This window comes from Salvelinus fontinalis, chromosome 4, assembly GCF_029448725.1.
Source record: "Salvelinus fontinalis isolate EN_2023a chromosome 4, ASM2944872v1, whole genome shotgun sequence".
Lineage (NCBI taxonomy): Eukaryota > Metazoa > Chordata > Actinopteri > Salmoniformes > Salmonidae > Salvelinus > Salvelinus fontinalis.
In genome coordinates, this window is record NC_074668.1 from 1,224,341 (window position 1) to 1,238,504 (window position 14,164).

General features: G+C 53.0%; 1 protein-coding gene across 1 annotated transcript in view; it reads right to left on the reverse strand.

Annotated features, from left to right (window-relative positions):
• Positions 1-2,863: 2,863 nt before the first annotated feature.
• Positions 2,864-14,164, reverse strand: part of LOC129852962 (protein unc-13 homolog B-like) — a 36,267-nt gene continuing 24,966 nt past the window's right edge. Inside the window, exons 11-14 of the mRNA XM_055918567.1 lie at positions 5,342-5,398; positions 5,133-5,225; positions 3,777-3,936; positions 2,864-3,303 (exon numbers count right to left, since the gene is read on the reverse strand). Of these exons, the coding sequence (XP_055774542.1) occupies positions 3,021-3,303; positions 3,777-3,936; positions 5,133-5,225; positions 5,342-5,398 (593 nt within the window). The 3' untranslated portion in view covers positions 2,864-3,020. The remainder of the gene's footprint in view (positions 3,304-3,776; positions 3,937-5,132; positions 5,226-5,341; positions 5,399-14,164) is intronic.

The following is a 14,164-nucleotide window of genomic DNA, read 5'->3' on the forward strand; positions in this document are numbered from 1 at the left end:
CTCTCCTAAATGCTGTGGTGTACGGGAACAGTATCCTAAATGCTGTGGTGTAAGGGAACAGTCTCCTAAATGCTGTGGTGTACAGGAACAGTCTCCTAAATGCTGTGGTGTACGGGAACAGTTTCCTAAATGCTGTGGTGTGCAGGAACAGTCTCCTAAATGCTATGGTGTACAGGAACAGTCTCCTAAATGCTGTGGTGTGCAGGAACAGTCTCCTAAATGCTGTGGTGTATGGGAACAGTCTCCTAAATGCTGTGGTGTACGGGAACAGTCTCCTAAATGCTGTGGTGTACGGGAACAGTCTCCTAAATGCTGTGGTGTACGGGAACAGTCTCCTAAATGCTGTGGTGTACAGGAACAGTCTCCTAAATGCTGTGGTGTACGGGAACAGTCTCCTAAATGCTGTGGTGTATGGGAACAGTCTCCTAAATGCTGTGGTGTATGGGAACAGTCTCCTAAATGCTGTGGTGTACGGGAACAGTCTCCTAAATGCTGTGGTGTACAGGAACACTCTCCTAAATGCTGTGGTGTACGGGAACAGTCTCCTAGATGCTGTGGTGTACGGGAACAGTCTCCTAAATGCTGTGGTGTACGGGAACAGTCTCCTAAATGCTGTGGTGTACGGGAACAGTCTCCTAAATGCTGTGGTGTACGGGAACAGTCTCCTAAATGCTGTGGTGTACGGGAACAGTCTCCTAGATGCTGTGGTGTATGGGAACAGTCTCCTAAATGCTGTGGTGTACAGGAACAGTCTCCTAAATGCTGTGGTGTACAGGAACATTCTCCTAAATGCTGTGGTGTACAGGAACAGTCTTCTAAATGCTGTGGTGTAAGGGAACAGTCTTCTAAATGCTGTGGTGTACGGGAACAGTCTTCTAAATGCTGTGATGTACGGGAACAGTCTTCTAAATGCTGTGGTGTACGGAACAGTCTCCTAAATGCTGTGGTGTACGGGAACAGTCTCCTAAATGCTGTGGTGTACGGGAACAGTCTCCTAAATGCTGTGGTGTACGGGAACAGTCTCCCAAATGCTGTGGTGTACGGGAACAGTCTCCTAAATGCTGTGGTGTACGGGAACAGTCTCCTAAATGCTGTGGTGTACAGGAACACTCTCCTAAATGCTGTGGTGTACGGGAACACTCTCCTAAATGCTGTGGTGTAAGGGAACAGTCTCCTAAATGCTGTGGTGTACAGGAACACTCTCCTAAATGCTGTGGTGTACGGGAACACTCTCTTAAATGCTGTGGTGTAAGGGAACAGTCTCCTAAATGCTGTGGTGTACAGGAAGAGTCTCCTAAATGCTGTGGTGCATGGGAACACTCTCATAAACTCTGTGCTGTATGGGAACACTCTCAGAAATGCTGTGGTGTAAGGGAACATATATTCCTGACAGTACACCTCACACTACTCTCTACTACACACTGAACCACTGTCACCTAGCAGGCTCTGTGATTAGTACCTCACCCTACTCTCTAAAGCATAGTGATGGCACTTGTAGACAGGACATGTCAAATCCATGTGTTCTGGGCTCTGTGAGACTCATGTGTTCCCATCACAGGTTAGGTCAGGGTGTTGGGCTCTGGGAGTCAGTCTCATGTGTTCTCATCACAGGTTAGGTCAAGGTGTTGGGCTCTGGGAGTCAGTCTCATGCTTGTAGCCAGTAGTATACAGAAGTAGAGAACATATCTGTAGCGCCTAGACTGTGCTGATACTGGTACAGTAAACAGACAATCAGTGTGTGTGTGTGTGTGTGTGTGTGTGTGTGTGTGTGTGTGTGTGTGTGTGTGTGTGTGTGTGTGTGTGTGTGTGTGTGTGTGTGTGTGTGTGTGTGTGTGTGTGTGTGTGTGTGTGTGTGTTTGTGTGTGCGATATAAATTCAACAGTGGAGGTTTGTGGTGTTGTCACACTCCACTACATTAATGCATACAGTGAAAGTCTCTGATTGGTCCCTCATCAGTCATGTGCCTGCTACAGGCCCTCTCATTGGCCCAGAGGACCAGGAAGCAGGAAATGGAACATTTGCCTAAGGGCAACTTATATGTTGATGCTCATTTCCCTCTCTTCCACCGGGCGAGTCTCCTCTTCAAACTCCATCTCGAGAAGCACATCCTCTCTCCTCTACCCGTCCTCTCTCCCCCTCTCCTCTACCTATCCTCTCTCCTCCTCTCCTCTCCCCATCCTCTCTCTTCTACCCGTCCTTTCTTCCCCTCTCCTCTACCTCTCTCCCCCTCTCCTCTACCTATCCTCTCTCCCCCTCTCCTCTACCCATCCTCTCTCCCCCTCTCCTCTACCTCTCTCCCCCTCTCCTCTACCCGTCCTCTCTCCCCCTCTCCTCTACCTATCCTCTCTCCCCCTCTCCTCTACCCGTCCTCTCTCCCCCTCTCCTCTACCCGTCCTCTCTCCCCCTCTCCTCTACCCGTCCTCTCTCCCCCTCACCTCTACCTATCCTCTCTCCCCCTCTCCTCTACCCATCCTCTCTCCCCCTCTCCTCTACCTATCCTCTCTCCCCCTCTCCTCTACCTATCCTCTCTCCCCCTCTCCTCTACCTGTCCTCTCTCCCCCTCTCCTCTACCCGTCCTCTCTCCCCCTCTCCTCTACCCGTCCTCTCTCCCCCTCTCCTCTACCCGTCCTCTCTCCCCCTCTCCTCTACCTATCACCTCTCCTCCTCACCTCTACCTATCCTCTCTCCCCCTCTCCTCTACCTATCCTCTCTCCCCCTCTCCTCTACCTATCCTCTCTCCCCCTCTCCTCTACCCGTCCTCTCTCCCCCTCTCCTCTACCTCTCCTCTCTCCTCCTCTCCTCTACCCATCCTCTCCTCTACCTATCCTCTCTCCTCCTCTCCTACCCATCCTCTCTCCCTCTCCTCTACCCATCCTCTCCTCTCTCCTCCCCTCCTCTACCTATCCTCTCTCCTCTACCTCTCCTCTCTCCCTCTCCTCTACCCATCCTCTCCTCTACCTATCCTCTCTCCTTCTCTCCTCTCCTCTCCTTCTCCCCTCTCCTTCTCTCCTCCTTCCTCATCATCTCCCCTCCTCTACAGGGCGTGTCTCATCCTTCAGTTTGACAAAGTCCTTGGCCACCTCGTCGGCCGTCCGCTGAGACAGGATACGCATCACCGTCGCGCCGGTCTCGTCCTTCTGGATGGTTCTACCCAGTGGGCACCAGCACACGCATGACTTCCTGTCAGCTACATCCCTCAGCTGGACCACGGCCACGCCCACAACACGGTCGGCCCGGCCGAAACAGTAGTCCTTCACCGTCACCTGCAGCTCATAGCAGTCTGGAGACTCCTTACCCAGGATGCTGTTGGAGGGGTGAAGGGGAGAAAGGTATGGAGTAGAGAGAAGGAGGGTGGGGGAGGGGGAGAGAGAGAAGGAGGGTGGGGGAGGGAGGGAGGGAGAGAGAGAGAGAGAGAGAGAGAGAGAGAAGGAGGGTGGGGGAGGGAGAGAGGGAGAGAGAGAGAGAGGAGGGTGGGGGAGGGAGGGAGGGGGGGAGAGAGGGAGAGAGAGAAGGAGGGTGGGGGAGGGAGGGAGAGAGAGAGAGAGAAGGAGGGTGGGGAAGGGAGGGAGGGAGAGAGAGAGAAGGAGGGTGGGAGAGAGAGGGAGAGGGAGAGAGAGTAGAGGTAGAATGGGTTCAACATTGGTTTATCCAAAAATGGAGAATGTATTCATTGCTGTTCAGTAGGAAATCTGAGGGAAGCTCTACAAAACTTTGAAATGAATGTGAAGTGTGACCTAAAGATTTTGAGTGGGAACTCGGTGGTGTTAAGAACTCACAATTGGAAGACCTCGTTGTACTTGGCTGTCCAGCTGTTATTCTTTGACTTGGTGGTGAACTTCCTCTTCTGGGCAGTGAGCAGTGGACCAATCATATTGACCTCCACAAAGGGACGGAACATCCCTGATGTCTGCCACTTCATATCATTCACTGCTATCACTGGAGCAGAGAGAGAAAGAAAAAGAGAAGGGGGGGGAATAGAATGAGAGAGAGAGAATCCAGAGAAGGATTAGGCAGATACAAGCTAATTATCAAAATCCAGAAAAGAGACGTTAAAAAAGGAAGCGATTCCCAAACCTTCCATTACAAAGCCATCGCCTACAGAGAAATGAACCTGGAGAAGAGTCCCCTAAGCAAGCTGGTTCTGGGGCTCTGTTCACAAACACACCCCACAGAGCCCCAGGACAGCAGCACAATTAGACCCAACCAAATCAGGAGAAAAAGATAATTACTTGGAAATAATTTTTTTTTAACAGGGCAAACAAGAATTTTGACCCTTAACAGAGAGTACACAGCGGCAGAAAACCTGACCACCGTGACTGACCCAAAATTAAGGAAGGCTTTGACTATGTACAGACTCAGTGAGCATAGCCTTGCTTTTGAGAGAGAGAGAGAGAGAGAGAGAGAGAGAGAGAGAGAGAGAGAGAGAGAGAGAGAGAGAGAGAGAAACATATGAGAAACAAAGGGAAGAGAGCAGTAGACTGAAGGTGAGGGATGTTCAGAGATTGATTGAAATTGACTGAGTTATGAGGTGTTTTCACGTGTTGTCCAGGATAGGACAGGACAGGTTTGGACAGGACAGGACAGATCTGGACAGGACAGGACAGGTTTGGACAGGACAGGACAGATCTGGACAGGACAGGACAGATCTGGACAGGACAGGACTGGACAGGATAGGACAGGACAGGACAGGACAGATCTGGACAGGACAGGTTTGGACAGGACAGGACAGATCTGGACAGGACAGGACAGATCTGGACAGGACAGGACTGGACAGGATTGGACAGGACAGGACAGATCTGGACAGGACAGATTTGGACAGGATAGGACAGGACAGGACAGATTTGGACAGGACAGGACTGGACAGGATAGGACAGGACAGGACAGATTTGGACAGGACAGGACTGGACAGGATAGATTTGGACAGATTTGGACAGGACAGATTTGGACAGGACAGATTTGGACAGGACAGGACAGGACAGATTTGGACAGGACAGGACAGATTTGGACAGGACAGGACTGGACAGGATAGGACAGGACAGGACAGATTTGGACAGGACAGGATAGGATAGGACAGATTTGGACAGATTTGGACAGGACAGATTTGGACAGGTGTGGTGGTATTCCTGGCTCACCTCTGATGTTGACCTTGTGGACCTTGTCTTTGCCTGGAGGCACCATGTCTATCTGGATCTGGGCTTCACCAATAGACATCTCCGCTCCTGAACCTGAGGGTTAACCAACATCACATGATTACTAACTGTTATCTCCATTGATAACAAAACATATTGTGGTACATCATACAGAACGACAAGAGACAGCAATCTTTACTACAATAACTTACCTCTTTCAGGCCAAACCTTCTCACTTGGAGTAATCCTGATGCCCATCTCATTATGAACTGAGAGAGAGAGAGAGAGAGAGAGAGAGAGAGAGAGAGAGAGAGAGAGAGAGAGAGAGAGAGAGAGAGAGAGAGAGAGAGAGAGAGAGAGACACAGAGAAAGAGACACAGAGAAAGAGACACAGAGAAAGAGACACAGAGAAAGAGACACACAGAGACAGAGACACACAGAGACACAGAGACACAGAGACAGAGACACACAGAGACACAGAGACAGAGACACACAGAGACACAGAGACAGAGACACAGAGACAGAGACACACAGAGACACACAGAGACACAGAGACAGAGACACAGAGACAGAGACACAGAGACAGAGACACAGAGACAGAGACACACAGAGACACACAGAGACACAGAGACAGAGACACACAGAGACACAGAGACAGAGACACACAGGGACACACAGAGACAGAGACACACAGGGACACAGAGACAGAGACACACAGGGACACACAGAGACACAGAGACACACAGGGACACACAGAGACACAGAGACAGAGACACACAGAGACACAGAGACAGAGACACACAGAGACACAGAGACAGAGACAGAGACAGAAATATATTAGGAGAGAGAGAGAGTGAAAGATATTAGTAGAGAGAGAGTGAAAGATATTAGTAGAGAGTGAAAGATATTAGTAGAAAGTGAAAGATATTAGTAGAGAGTGAAAGATATTAGTAGAGAGTGAAAGATATTAGGACAGAGAGAGAAAAAGAGAGAGAGAGAGATACGATAAAGCCCCAGGACAACAGCGCAATTAGACCCAACCAAATCATGAGAAAACAAAAAGATAATTACTTGACACATTGGAAAGAATTAACAAAAAAACAGAGTAAACTAGAATGCTATTTGGCTCTTAACAGAGAATACAGTGGCAGAATACCTGACCACTGTGACTGACCCAAACTTAAGGAAAGCTTTGACTATGTACAGACTCAGTGAGCATAGCCTTGCTATTGAGAAAGGCCGCCGTAGGCAGACATGGCTCTCAAGAGAAGACAGGCTATGTGCACACTGCCCACAAAATGAGGTGGAAACCGAGCTGCACTTCCTAACCTCCTGCCCAATGTATGACCATATTAGAGACACATATTTCCCTCAGATCACACAGATCCACAAAGAATTCGAAAACAAATCCAATTTTGATAAACTCCCATATCTACTGGGTGAAATTCCACAGTGTGCCATCACAGCAGCAAGATTTGTGACCTGTTGCCACAAGAAAAGGGCAACCAGTGAAAAACAAACACCATTGTAAATACAACCCATATTTATGCTTACTTATTTTAACTTGTGTGCTTTAACCATTTGTACATTGTTACAACACTGTATATATTTAATATGACACTCGTAATGTCTTTATTGTTTTGAAACTTCTGTATGTGTAATGTTTACTGTTAATTCGTTTTGTTTGTTTCACTTTTGTGTATTGTCTACCTCATTTGCTTTGGCAATGTTAACACATGTTTCCCATGCCAATAAAGCCCCTTGAATTGAAATTGAATTGATAATCAGGGAGAGCGAAAAACAGGAAAACAAGAAAAGTGAAAACTCTGCTGACCTCTATTGGCATGTTAGTGGAAGTGCATCAATACAGAAGGTTGTCATCAGTCAAACTGTGTGTTTGTGTGTGTGAGTGAGAGTGCCTCACCCTGTGTGTGTGTGCTGTGTGAGTGAGAGTGCCTCACCCTGTGTGTGCTGTGTGAGTGAGAGTGCCTCACCCTGTGTGTGCTGTGTGAGTGAGAGTGCCTCACCCTGTGTGTGCTGTGTGAGTGAGAGTGCCTCACCCTGTGTGTGCTGTGTGAGTGAGAGTGCCTCACCCTGTGTGTGCTGTGTGAGTGAGAGTGCCTCACCCTGTGTGTGCTGTGTGAGTGAGAGTGCCTCACCCTGTGTGTGCTGTGTGAGTGAGAGTCCCTCACCCTGTGTGTGCTGTGTCAGTGAGAGTGCCTCACCCTGTGTGTGCTGTGTGAGTGAGAGTCCCTCACCCTGTGTGTGCTGTGTGAGTGAGAGTGCCTCACCCTGTGTGTGCTGTGTGAGTGAGAGTCCCTCACCCTGTGTGTGCTGTGTGAGTGAGAGTCCCTCACCCTGTGTGTGCTGTGTGAGTGAGAGTGCCTCACCCTGTGTGTGCTGTGTGAGTGAGAGTCCCTCACCCTGTGTGTGCTGTGTGAGTGAGAGTGCCTCACCCTGTGTGTGCTGTGTGAGTGAGAGTCCCTCACCCTGTGTGTGCTGTGTGAGTGAGAGTGCCTCACCCTGTGTGTGCTGTGTGTGTGAGAGTGCCTCACCCTGTGTGTGCTGTGTGTGTGAGAGTGCCTCACCCTGTGTGTGCTGTGTGTGTGAGTGAGAGTGCCTCACCCTGTGTGTTTGTGTGTGTGAGTGAGAGTGCCTCACCCTGTGTGTGTTTGTGTGTGTGAGAGTGCCTCACCCTGTGTGTGTGTGTGAGTGAGAGTGCCTCACCCTGTGTGTGTTTGTGTGTGAGAGTGCCTCACCCTGTGTGTGTGTGCTGTGTGAGTGAGAGTGCCTCACCCTGTGTGTGTGTGCTGTGTGAGTGAGAGTGCCTCACCCTGTGTGTGCTGTGTGAGTGAGAGTGCCTCACCCTGTGTGTGCTGTGTGAGTGAGAGTGCCTCACCCTGTGTGTGCTGTGTGAGTGAGAGTGCCTCACCCTGTGTGTGCTGTGTGAGTGAGAGTGCCTCACCCTGTGTGTGCTGTGTGAGTGAGAGTGCCTCACCCTGTGTGTGCTGTGTGAGTGAGAGTGCCTCACCCTGTGTGTGCTGTGTGAGTGAGAGTGCCTCACCCTGTGTGTGCTGTGTGAGTGAGAGTGCCTCACCCTGTGTGTGCTGTGTGAGTGAGAGTGCCTCACCCTGTGTGTGCTGTGTGAGTGAGAGTCCCTCACCCTGTGTGTGCTGTGTGAGTGAGAGTGCCTCACCCTGTGTGTGCTGTGTGAGTGAGAGTCCCTCACCCTGTGTGTGCTGTGTGAGTGAGAGTCCCTCACCCTGTGTGTGCTGTGTGAGTGAGAGTGCCTCACCCTGTGTGTGCTGTGTGAGTGAGAGTCCCTCACCCTGTGTGTGCTGTGTGAGTGAGAGTGCCTCACCCTGTGTGTGCTGTGTGAGTGAGAGTCCCTCACCCTGTGTGTGCTGTGTGAGTGAGAGTGCCTCACCCTGTGTGTGCTGTGTGTGTGAGAGTGCCTCACCCTGTGTGTGCTGTGTGTGTGAGAGTGCCTCACCCTGTGTGTGCTGTGTGAGTGAGAGTGCCTCACCCTGTGTGTGCTGTGTGAGTGAGAGTGCCTCACCCTGTGTGTGCTGTGTGTGTGAGAGTGCCTCACCCTGTGTGTGCTGTGTGAGTGAGAGTGCCTCACCCTGTGTGTGCTGTGTGAGTGAGAGTCCCTCACCCTGTGTGTGCTGTGTGAGTGAGAGTGCCTCACCCTGTGTGTGCTGTGTGAGTGAGAGTGCCTCACCCTGTGTGTGCTGTGTGAGTGAGAGTGCCTCACCCTGTGTGTGCTGTGTGAGTGAGAGTGCCTCACCCTGTGTGTGCTGTGTGAGTGAGAGTGCCTCACCCTGTGTGTGCTGTGTGAGTGAGAGTCCCTCACCCTGTGTGTGCTGTGTGTGTGAGAGTGCCTCACCCTGTGTGTGCTGTGTGTGTGAGAGTGCCTCACCCTGTGTGTGCTGTGTGTGTAAGAGTGCCTCACCCTGTGTGTGCTGTGTGTGTGAGAGTGCCTCACCCTGTGTGTGCTGTGTGAGTGAGAGTGCCTCACCCTGTGTGTGCTGTGTGAGTGAGAGTCCCTCACCCTGTGTGTGCTGTGTGAGTGAGAGTGCCTCACCCTGTGTGTGCTGTGTGTGAGAGAGTGCCTCACCCTGTGTGTGCTGTGTGAGTGAGAGTGCCTCACCCTGTGTGTGCTGTGTGAGTGAGAGTGCCTCACCCTGTGTGTGCTGTGTGAGTGAGAGTGCCTCACCCTGTGTGTGCTGTGTGAGTGAGAGTGCCTCACCCTGTGTGTGCTGTGTGAGTGAGAGTGCCTCACCCTGTGTGTGCTGTGTGAGTGAGAGTCCCTCACCCTGTGTGTGCTGTGTGAGTGAGTGCCTCACCCTGTGTGTGCTGTGTGAGTGAGAGTGCCTCACCCTGTGTGTGCTGTGTGTGTGAGAGTGCCTCACCCTGTGTGTGCTGTGTGTGTGAGAGTGCCTCACCCTGTGTGTGTTTGTGTGTGTGAGAGTGCCTCACCCTGTGTGTGCTGTGTGTGTGAGAGTGCCTCACCCTGTGTGTGCTGTGTGAGTGAGAGTTCCTCACCCTGTGTGTGCTGTGTGAGTGAGAGTCCCTCACCCTGTGTGTGCTGTGTGTGTGAGAGTGCCTCACCCTGTGTGTGCTGTGTGTGTGAGAGTGCCTCACCCTGTGTGTGCTGTGTGTGTGAGAGTGTCTCACCCTGTGTGTGCTGTGTGAGTGAGAGTCCCTCACCCTGTGTGTGCTGTGTGAGTGAGAGTGCCTCACCCTGTGTGTGCTGTGTGAGTGAGAGTGCCTCACCCTGTGTGTGCTGTGTGAGTGAGAGTGCCTCACCCTGTGTGTGTTTGTGTGTGTGAGTGAGAGTGCCTCACCCTGTGTGTGTTTGTGTGTGAGAGTCCCTCACCCTGTGTGTGCTGTGTGAGTGAGAGTCCCTCACCCTGTGTGTGCTGTGTGAGTGAGAGTCCCTCACCCTGTGTGTGCTGTGTGAGTGAGAGTCCCTCACCCTGTGTGTGCTGTGTGAGTGAGAGTCCCTCACCCTGTGTGTGCTGTGTGTGTGAGAGTCCCTCACCCTGTGTGTGCTGTGTGAGTGAGAGTCCCTCACCCTGTGTGTGCTGTGTGAGTGAGAGTCCCTCACCCTGTGTGTGCTGTGTGAGTGAGAGTGCCTCACCCTGTGTGTGCTGTGTGAGTGAGAGTGCCTCACCCTGTGTGTGCTGTGTGAGTGAGAGTGCCTCACCCTGTGTGTGCTGTGTGAGTGAGAGTGCCTCACCCTGTGTGTGCTGTGTGAGTGAGAGTGCCTCACCCTGTGTGTGCTGTGTGAGTGAGAGTGCCTCACCCTGTGTGTGCTGTGTGAGTGAGAGTGCCTCACCCTGTGTGTGCTGTGTGAGTGAGAGTGCCTCACCCTGTGTGTGCTGTGTGAGTGAGAGTGCCTCACCCTGTGTGTGCTGTGTGAGTGAGAGTCCCTCACCCTGTGTGTGCTGTGTGAGTGAGAGTGCCTCACCCTGTGTGTGCTGTGTGAGTGAGAGTCCCTCACCCTGTGTGTGCTGTGTGAGTGAGAGTCCCTCACCCTGTGTGTGCTGTGTGAGTGAGAGTGCCTCACCCTGTGTGTGCTGTGTGAGTGAGAGTCCCTCACCCTGTGTGTGCTGTGTGAGTGAGAGTGCCTCACCCTGTGTGTGCTGTGTGAGTGAGAGTCCCTCACCCTGTGTGTGCTGTGTGAGTGAGAGTGCCTCACCCTGTGTGTGCTGTGTGTGTGAGAGTGCCTCACCCTGTGTGTGCTGTGTGTGTGAGAGTGCCTCACCCTGTGTGTGCTGTGTGAGTGAGAGTGCCTCACCCTGTGTGTGCTGTGTGAGTGAGAGTGCCTCACCCTGTGTGTGCTGTGTGTGTGAGAGTGCCTCACCCTGTGTGTGCTGTGTGAGTGAGAGTGCCTCACCCTGTGTGTGCTGTGTGAGTGAGAGTCCCTCACCCTGTGTGTGCTGTGTGAGTGAGAGTGCCTCACCCTGTGTGTGCTGTGTGAGTGAGAGTGCCTCACCCTGTGTGTGCTGTGTGAGTGAGAGTGCCTCACCCTGTGTGTGCTGTGTGAGTGAGAGTGCCTCACCCTGTGTGTGCTGTGTGAGTGAGAGTGCCTCACCCTGTGTGTGCTGTGTGAGTGAGAGTCCCTCACCCTGTGTGTGCTGTGTGAGTGAGAGTGCCTCACCCTGTGTGTGCTGTGTGAGTGAGAGTCCCTCACCCTGTGTGTGCTGTGTGAGTGAGAGTCCCTCACCCTGTGTGTGCTGTGTGAGTGAGAGTGCCTCACCCTGTGTGTGCTGTGTGAGTGAGAGTCCCTCACCCTGTGTGTGCTGTGTGAGTGAGAGTGCCTCACCCTGTGTGTGCTGTGTGAGTGAGAGTCCCTCACCCTGTGTGTGCTGTGTGAGTGAGAGTGCCTCACCCTGTGTGTGCTGTGTGTGTGAGAGTGCCTCACCCTGTGTGTGCTGTGTGTGTGAGAGTGCCTCACCCTGTGTGTGCTGTGTGAGTGAGAGTGCCTCACCCTGTGTGTGCTGTGTGAGTGAGAGTGCCTCACCCTGTGTGTGCTGTGTGTGTGAGAGTGCCTCACCCTGTGTGTGCTGTGTGAGTGAGAGTGCCTCACCCTGTGTGTGCTGTGTGAGTGAGAGTCCCTCACCCTGTGTGTGCTGTGTGAGTGAGAGTGCCTCACCCTGTGTGTGCTGTGTGAGTGAGAGTGCCTCACCCTGTGTGTGCTGTGTGAGTGAGAGTGCCTCACCCTGTGTGTGCTGTGTGAGTGAGAGTGCCTCACCCTGTGTGTGCTGTGTGAGTGAGAGTGCCTCACCCTGTGTGTGCTGTGTGAGTGAGAGTCCCTCACCCTGTGTGTGCTGTGTGTGTGAGAGTGCCTCACCCTGTGTGTGCTGTGTGTGTGAGAGTGCCTCACCCTGTGTGTGCTGTGTGTGTAAGAGTGCCTCACCCTGTGTGTGCTGTGTGTGTGAGAGTGCCTCACCCTGTGTGTGCTGTGTGAGTGAGAGTGCCTCACCCTGTGTGTGCTGTGTGAGTGAGAGTCCCTCACCCTGTGTGTGCTGTGTGAGTGAGAGTGCCTCACCCTGTGTGTGCTGTGTGTGAGAGAGTGCCTCACCCTGTGTGTGCTGTGTGAGTGAGAGTGCCTCACCCTGTGTGTGCTGTGTGAGTGAGAGTGCCTCACCCTGTGTGTGCTGTGTGAGTGAGAGTGCCTCACCCTGTGTGTGCTGTGTGAGTGAGAGTGCCTCACCCTGTGTGTGCTGTGTGAGTGAGAGTGCCTCACCCTGTGTGTGCTGTGTGAGTGAGAGTCCCTCACCCTGTGTGTGCTGTGTGAGTGAGTGCCTCACCCTGTGTGTGCTGTGTGAGTGAGAGTGCCTCACCCTGTGTGTGCTGTGTGTGTGAGAGTGCCTCACCCTGTGTGTGCTGTGTGTGTGAGAGTGCCTCACCCTGTGTGTGTTTGTGTGTGTGAGAGTGCCTCACCCTGTGTGTGCTGTGTGTGTGAGAGTGCCTCACCCTGTGTGTGCTGTGTGAGTGAGAGTTCCTCACCCTGTGTGTGCTGTGTGAGTGAGAGTCCCTCACCCTGTGTGTGCTGTGTGTGTGAGAGTGCCTCACCCTGTGTGTGCTGTGTGTGTGAGAGTGCCTCACCCTGTGTGTGCTGTGTGTGTGAGAGTGTCTCACCCTGTGTGTGCTGTGTGAGTGAGAGTCCCTCACCCTGTGTGTGCTGTGTGAGTGAGAGTGCCTCACCCTGTGTGTGCTCTGTGAGTGAGAGTGCCTCACCCTGTGTGTGCTGTGTGAGTGAGAGTGCCTCACCCTGTGTGTGTTTGTGTGTGTGAGTGAGAGTGCCTCACCCTGTGTGTGTTTGTGTGTGAGAGTCCCTCACCCTGTGTGTGCTGTGTGAGTGAGAGTCCCTCACCCTGTGTGTGCTGTGTGAGTGAGAGTCCCTCACCCTGTGTGTGCTGTGTGAGTGAGAGTCCCTCACCCTGTGTGTGCTGTGTGAGTGAGAGTCCCTCACCCTGTGTGTGCTGTGTGTGTGAGAGTCCCTCACCCTGTGTGTGCTGTGTGAGTGAGAGTCCCTCACCCTGTGTGTGCTGTGTGAGTGAGAGTCCCTCACCCTGTGTGTGCTGTGTGAGTGAGAGTGCCTCACCCTGTGTGTGCTGTGTGAGTGAGAGTGCCTCACCCTGTGTGTGCTGTGTGAGTGAGAGTGCCTCACCCTGTGTGTGCTGTGTGAGTGAGAGTGCCTCACCCTGTGTGTGCTGTGTGAGTGAGAGTGCCTCACCCTGTGTGTGCTGTGTGAGTGAGAGTGCCTCACCCTGTGTGTGCTGTGTGAGTGAGAGTGCCTCACCCTGTGTGTGCTGTGTGAGTGAGAGTGCCTCACCCTGTGTGTGCTGTGTGAGTGAGAGTGCCTCACCCTGTGTGTGCTGTGTGAGTGAGAGTCCCTCACCCTGTGTGTGCTGTGTGAGTGAGAGTGCCTCACCCTGTGTGTGCTGTGTGAGTGAGAGTCCCTCACCCTGTGTGTGCTGTGTGAGTGAGAGTCCCTCACCCTGTGTGTGCTGTGTGAGTGAGAGTGCCTCACCCTGTGTGTGCTGTGTGAGTGAGAGTCCCTCACCCTGTGTGTGCTGTGTGAGTGAGAGTGCCTCACCCTGTGTGTGCTGTGTGAGTGAGAGTCCCTCACCCTGTGTGTGCTGTGTGAGTGAGAGTGCCTCACCCTGTGTGTGCTGTGTGTGTGAGAGTGCCTCACCCTGTGTGTGCTGTGTGTGTGAGAGTGCCTCACCCTGTGTGTGCTGTGTGAGTGAGAGTGCCTCACCCTGTGTGTGCTGTGTGAGTGAGAGTGCCTCACCCTGTGTGTGCTGTGTGTGTGAGAGTGCCTCACCCTGTGTGTGCTGTGTGAGTGAGAGTGCCTCACCCTGTGTGTGCTGTGTGAGTGAGAGTCCCTCACCCTGTGTGTGCTGTGTGAGTGAGAGTGCCTCACCCTGTGTGTGCTGTGTGAGTGAGAGTGCCTCACCCTGTGTGTGCTGTGTGAGTGAGAGTGCCTCACCCTGTGTGTGCTGTGTGAGTGAGAG